General features: G+C 45.7%; 1 protein-coding gene across 2 annotated transcripts in view; it reads right to left on the minus strand.

Annotated features, from left to right (window-relative positions):
• Window positions 1-49: 49 nt before the first annotated feature.
• LOC106595215 (mitochondrial dynamics protein MID51) overlaps window positions 50-7767 on the minus strand; it is a 24250-nt gene continuing 16532 nt past the window's right edge. For both annotated transcript variants that reach the window (XM_045690481.1, XM_045690482.1), the window contains exon 8: window positions 50-1754. In XM_045690481.1, coding sequence (XP_045546437.1) covers window positions 1268-1754 — 487 coding nt within the window. In that variant the 3' untranslated portion in view covers window positions 50-1267. The remainder of the gene's footprint in view (window positions 1755-7767) is intronic.

Genomic DNA, 7767 nt, shown 5'->3' on the forward strand with positions numbered 1-7767 from the left:
CATAACCCGAATGGACTACAATTATAACTTTAAATAAATGCAACATGAAAAGTGTTAATTTTTTTATTAATAACAGAAAATGTTGGATTTAACTTGACATAATTATATCACCTAAACATGTAAATAATAATGAGGATATTAACATCAGTAGTAAAGCAGAAAACATTTTATTTTTAAAATCACTCTTCAAACTTTAAAAAACAACCTCAGCAAAAGTCGTTCAAAAAAAAAAACACGAAAAAAAGTCAAACAGAAACAAAAGAAAGTGAAAACTTTATTCAGTAGAAGGTGGGACCATATAATGATTTCATTAAACAGATTAAGGGTTTAAAAAAAAATCTGATTTTATTAAGAGAAATTGGCAGAGGGGTTCTACACCTGCATTACTAGCCGTTTGGGGGGGTTTTAGGCTGGGTTTCTGTAACAGCACTTTGAGATATCAGCTGATGTAAGAAGGTGCTTTATAAATACATTTAATTTGATTTGATTTTAGACATAATTATCACTTTGTTGCTGTGGTAACTGGTGTTAACTATGTTACCTTGTGTAGTCCAGTCAGACCCATAGAGAATGATCCAGGGCATTTTAGTGACCCCCCCCAAAAAAGCTGTTTTAGAATGGGTAGCGCCCATTGAAGGGCTTCCACCATTTTAAAGTAGTCAACTGGGTGGGGATTCCTTTGGGTTTTAGCCTCAAATGGCCTAGCCCATTGGACAGAGCAGCAGGATGCAGCAGAGCAGCAGGATGAAAACCAAAGCCAAGTCTCCGTCGCTAAGGCTGCGTTTAAACACAGGCAACCTGATTCTTCCCCCCAAAAATGATCAGAAATCGGGTGCCTGTGTAAAGTCTCCTTTCCTAGTCTCCTTTTCATTTCTTCCTTTCCCCCCATCTACTTTTCCTAGGCACAGTCCCCTCATCTACTTTCATAGGCACAGTCCCCTCATCATCATCATCATCATCGTCAGAGCCTCCCCTTTAACTCATCCGTACCCTTATTACCTCAAACTCTTTCCTCTGTGACATATACAACAGGTTAAGGTATATACAGCGTCGCCTAGTGGTTAGAGCGTTGGACTAGTAACCAGCAGGTAGCCTAGTGGTTAGAGCGTTGGACCAGTAACCCGAAAGGTTGCCAGTTCAAATCCCCGAGCTGACAAGGGTACAAATCTGTCGTTCTGCCCCCCCTGAACAAGGCCAGTTAACCCTGTAGGCCGTCATTGTAAAATAAGAATTTGTTCTTAACTGACTTGCCTCGTTAAATATATTTCTATATCAGTAGAATGTCCGGTTCGGAGACGGCGCAGTACAACATAAAACCCATCTCATCAACCTCTTCATCCGTCATTCCGTTCAACAAATTAACGCCGGACTTGAAGTAGCTAGGTAACACCCCTTCTTCCAGATAGCCAATCAGCTCCCAGACACACTGCTGGAAACGCCCACTCAGACAACCCTCCGACCAATCCAAGTCCTTGTCGCTGAGGTGGAGGATGAGGTTGACCAATGGCACGGCGGCGAGTGGTCGAAGGGAGGGACAGCGTCGACAGACGGCTTTGAGGGTTTTGAGGACGACGCGTCGGACGCCTTGGTCGGCCGAGTCAAGCTGAACGAGACGCTGGGTCTCCCAGGGGTAGAGGGAGAGGTGCCAGGCGCTATCCCAGGGCCGGGTTAACTCTACCTGGGCAGTCAGGACCACGTCTGCTTCCCTCAGCACAGGCACTATGGAGATGAAGAGGGGATCACCTCGCTCTGGTCTGGAGACACAGAGAGACATCAGTTTTACATGAACCCTGAAATTTAACCCCTAACTAACACAGAGGCATATCAGTTATACATGAGCCCTGACCTTTAACCCCTAACCAACACAGAGAGACATATCAGTTATACATGAACCCTGACCTTTAACCCCTAACCAACACAGAGAGACATATCAGTTATACATTAACCCTGACCTTTAACCCCAACTAACACAGAGAGACATAACAGTTATTTATGAACCCTAACCCTAACTAACACAGAGATACATATCAGTTATACATTAACCCTGACCTTTAACCCCTAACCCTAACTAACACAGAGAGACATAAGTTATATATTAACCCTGACCTTTAACCCCTAACCCTAACTAACACAGAGACAGTTATACATGAACCCTGACCTTTAACCCCTAACCCTAACTAACACAGAGATACATATCAGTTATACATGAACCCTGACCTTTAACCCCTAACCCTAACACAGAGACATATATGAACCTACCTTCCTTCAGTTATACATGAACCCTGACCTTTAACCCCTAACCCTAACTAACACAGAGATACATATAAGTTATACATGAACCCTGACCTTTAACCCCTAACCCTAACACAGAGACATATCAGTTACACATTAACCCCCTGACCTTTAACCCTATGGTCTGGACAGAGACAGAGAATGTGTTTCCATTGTTTTTGATGGTAGGCCACTCTGGTAGACCTACATTATGATCAAATAGTCACATTAGCCTACTTGGCCACTGTTAAAACTGTAACTTAAAGCAGGTACAGCCTCAGTGTTCACAGTAAAACTAACTTAGTGGGTACAGCCTCAGTGTTCACAGTAAAACTGGAACTTATAGTGGGTACAGCCTCAGTGTTCACAGTAAAACTGGAACTTATAGTGGGTACAGCCTCAGTGTTCACAGTAAAACTGGAACTTAAAGTGGGTACAGCCTCAGTGTTCACAGTAAAACTAACTTAGTGGGTACAGCCTCCGTGTTCACAGTAAAACTAACTGAAAGCGGGTACAGCCTCAGTGTTCACAGTAAAACTAACTTAAAGCAGGTTACATCCTCAGTGTTCACAGTAAAACTAACTGAAAGCAGGTACAGCCTCAGTGTTCACAGTAAAACTGTAACTGAAAGCGGGTACAGCCTCAGTGTTCACAGTAAAACTAACTGAAAGCGGGTACAGCCTCAGTGTTCACAGTAGAACTGGAACTTAAAGTGGGTACAGCCTCAGGGTTCACAGTAAAACTGTAACTGAAAGCAGGTACAGCCTCAGTGTTCACAGTAAAACTAACTGAAAGCAGATACAGATGGCTGACTGACTGACTGAGATATGTGGCTGTCCCACCTAGATATCTCAAGATGGCTGACTGACTGAGATATGTGGCTGTCCCACCTAGATATCTCAAGATGGCTGACTGACTGAGATATGTGGCTGTCCCACCTTGATATCTCAAGATGGCTGACTGACTGAGATATGTGGCTGTCCCACCTAGATATCTCAAGATGGCTGACTGACTGAGATATGTGGCTGTCCCACCTAGATATCTCAAGATGGCTGACTGACTGAGATATGTGGCTGTCCCACCTAGATATCTCAAGATGGCTGACTGACTGAGATATGTGGCTGTCCCACCTAGATATCTCAAGATGGCTGACCTGACTGAGATATGTGGCTGTCCCACCTAGATATCTCAAGATGGCTGACTGACTGACTGAGATATGTGGCTGTCCCACCTAGATATCTCAAGATGGCTGACTGACTGAGATATGTGGCTGTCCCACCTAGATATCTCAAGATGGCTGACAGATATATGTGGCTGTCCCACTGCGATATCTCAAGATGGCTGACTGACAGATATGTGGCTGTCCCACCTAGATATCTCAAGATGGCTGACTGACTGAGATATGTGGCTGTCCCACCTAGATATCTCAAGATGGCTGACTGAGATATGTGGCTGTCCCACCTAGATATCTCAAGATGGCTGACAGATATGTGGCTGTCCCACCTAGATATCTCAAGATGGCTGACTGAGATATGTGGCTGTCCCGCCTAGATATCTCAAGATGGCTGACTGAGATATGTGGCTGTCCCGCCTAGATATCTCAAGATGGCTGACTGAGATATGTGGCTGTCCCACCTAGATATCTCAAGATGGCTGACTGACTGACTGAGATATGTAGCTGTCCCACTTAGATATCGCAAGATGGCTGACTGACTGACTGAGATATGTGGCTGTCCCACCTAGATATCTCAAGATGGCTCTCTGAGATATGTGGCTGTCCCACCTAGATATCTCAAGATGGCTCTCTGACTGAGATATGTGGCTGTCCCACCTAGATATCTCAAGATGGCTGACTGACTGAGATATGTGGCTGTCCCACCTAGATATCTCAAGATGGCTGACTGACTGAGATATGTGGCTGTCCCACCTAGATATCTCAAGATGGCTGACTGACTGACTGACTGAGATATGTAGCTGTCCCACTTAGATATCTCAAGATGGCTGACTGACTGACTGAGATATGTAGCTGTCCCACTTAGATATCTCAAGATGGCTGACTGACTGAGATATGTGGCTGTCCCACCTAGATATCTCAAGATGGCTGACTGACTGAGATATGTGGCTGTCCCACCTAGATATCTCAAGATGGCTGACTGACTGAGATATGTGGCTGTCCCACCTAGATATCTCAAGATGGCTGACTGACTGAGATATGTGGCTGTCCCACCTAGATATCTCAAGATGGCTGACTGACTGAGATATGTGGCTGTCCCACCTAGATATCTCAAGATGGCTGACTGACTGAGATATGTGGCTGTCCCACCTAGATATCTCAAGATGGCTGACTGACTGAGATATGTGGCTGTCCCACCTTGATATCTCAAGATGGCTGACAGATATGTGGCTGTACCACCTAGATATCTCAAGATGGCTGTCCCACCTAGATATCTCAAGATGGCTGACAGAATGAGATATGTGGCTGTCCCACCTAGATATCTCAGGATGGCTGTCCCACCTAGATATCTCAAGATGGCTGACAGATATGTGGCTGTCCCATCTAGATATCTCAAGATGGCTGACAGATATGTGGCTGTCCCACCTAGATATCTCAAGATGGCTGACTGACTGAGATATATGGCTGTCCCACCTAGATATCTCAAGATGGCTGACTGACTGAGATATGTGGCTGTCTCACCTAGATATCTCAAGATGGCTGACTGACAGAGATATGTGGCTGTCCCACCTTGATATCTCAAGATGGCTGACTGACTGAGATATGTGGCTGTCCCACCTAGATATCTCAAGATGGCTGACTGACTGAGATATATGGCTGTCCCACCTAGATATCTCAAGATGGCTGACTGAGATATGTGGCTGTCCCACCTAGATATCTCAAGATGGCTGATTGACTGACTGAGATATGTGGCTGTCCCACCTTGATATCTCAAGATGGCTGACTGACTGAGATTTGTGGCTGTCTCACCTAGATATCTCAAGATGGCTGACTGACAGATATGTGGCTGTCCCACCTAAATATCTCAAAATGGCTGACTGACTGAGATATGTGGCTGTCCCACCTAGATATCTCAAGATGGCTGACTGACTGACAGATACGTGGCTGTCCCACCTAGATATCTCAAGATGGCTGACAGATATATGTGGCTGTCCCACTGCGATATCTCAAGATGGCTGACTGACAGATATGTGGCTGTCCCACCTAGATATCTCAAGATGGCTGACTGACTGAGATTTGTGGCTGTCTCACCTAGATATCTCAAGATGGCTGACTGACAGATATGTGGCTGTCCCACCTAAATATCTCAAAATGGCTGACTGACTGAGATATGTGGAAGTCCCACCTAGATATCTCAAGATGGCTGACTGAATGACAGATACGTGGCTGTCCCACCTAGATATCTCAAGATGGCTGACAGATATATGTGGCTGTCCCACTGCGATATCTCAAGATGGCTGACTGACAGATATGTGGCTGTCCCACCTAGATATCTCAAGATGGCTGACTGACAGATATGTGGCTGTCCCACCTAGATATCTCAAGATGGCTGACTGACTGAGATATGTGGCTGTCCCACCTAGATATCTCAAGATGGCTGACTGAGAAATGTGGCTGTCCCACCTAGATATCTCAAGATGGCTGACTGAGATATGTGGCTGTCCCACCTAGATATCTCAAGATGGCTGACTGAGATATGTGGCTGTCCCACCTAGATATCTCAAGATGGCTGACTGAGATATGTGGCTGTCCCACCTAGATATCTCAAGATGGCTGACTGAGATATGTGGCTGTCCCACCTAGATATCTCAAGATGGCTGACTGAGATATGTGGCTGTCCCACCTAGATATCTCAAGATGGCTGACTGACTGACTGAGATATGTAGCTGTCCCACTTAGATATCTCAAGATGGCTGACTGACTGACTGAGATATGTGGCTGTCCCACCTAGATATCTCAAGATGGCTGACTGAGATATGTGGCTGTCCCACCTAGATATCTCAAGATGGCTCTCTGACTGAGATATGTGGCTGTCCCACCTAGATATCTCAAGATGGCTGACTGAGATATGTGGCTGTCCCACCTAGATATCTCAAGATGGCTGACTGAGATATGTGGCTGTCCCACCTAGATATCTCAAGATGGCTGACTGATAGATATGTGGCTGTCCCACCTAGATATCTCAAGATGGCTGACTGACTGACTCAGATATGTGGCTGTCCCACCTAGATATCTCAAGATGGCTGACTGACCGAGATATGTGGCTGTCCCACCTAGATATCTCAAGATGGCTGACTGACGATATGTGGCTGTCCCACCTAGATATCTCAAGATGGCTGACTGACTGACTGACTGAGATATGTAGCTGTCCCACTTAGATATCTCAAGATGGCTGACTGACTGACTGAGATATGTAGCTGTCCCACTTAGATATCTCAAGATGGCTGACTGACTGAGATATATGGCTGTCCCACCTAGATATCTCAAGATGGCTGACTGACTGAGATATGTGGCTGTCCCACCTAGATATCTCAAGATGGCTGACTGACTGAGATATGTGGCTGTCCCACCTAGATATCTCAAGATGGCTGACTGACTGAGATATGTGGCTGTCCCACCTAGATATCTCAAGATGGCTGACTGACTGAGATATGTGGCTGTCCCACCTAGATATCTCAAGATGGCTGACTGACTGAGATATGTGGCTGTCCCACCTAGATATCTCAAGATGGCTGACTGACTGAGATATGTGGCTGTCCCACCTAGATATCTCAAGATGGCTGACTGACTGAGATATGTGGCTGTCCCACCTAGATATCTCAAGATGGCTGACTGACTGAGATATGTGGCTGTCCCACCTTGATATCTCAAGATGGCTGACAGATATGTGGCTGTCCCACCTAGATATCTCAAGATGGCTGTCCCACCTAGATATCTCAAGATGGCTGACAGATATGTGGCAGTCCCACCTAGATATCTCAAGATGGCTGACTGACTGAGATATGTGGCTGTCCCACCTAGATATCTCAAAATGGCTGACAGATGTGGCTGTCCCACCTAGATATCTCAAGATGGCTGACTGAATGAGATATGTGGCTGTCCCACCTAGATATCTCAGGATGGCTGTCCCACCTAGATATCTCAAGATGGCTGACAGATATGTGGCTGTCCCACCTAGATATCTCAAGATGGCTGAGTGACTGAGATATGTGGCTGTCTCACCTAGATATCTCAAGATGGCTGACTGACTGAGATATATGGCTGTCCCACCTAGATATCTCAAGATGGCTGACTGAGATATGTGGCTGTCCCACCTAGATATCTCAAGATGGCTCTCTGACTGAGATATGTGGCTGTCCCACCTAGATATCTCAAGATGGCTGACTGAGATATGTGGCTGTCCCACCTAGATATCTCAAGATGGCTGACTGACTGACTGAGATATGTGGCTGTCCACCTAGATATCTCAAGATGGCTGACTG

The sequence above is a fragment of the Salmo salar genome, chromosome ssa12 (assembly GCF_905237065.1).
Source record: "Salmo salar chromosome ssa12, Ssal_v3.1, whole genome shotgun sequence".
Taxonomy (NCBI): Eukaryota; Metazoa; Chordata; class Actinopteri; order Salmoniformes; family Salmonidae; genus Salmo; species Salmo salar.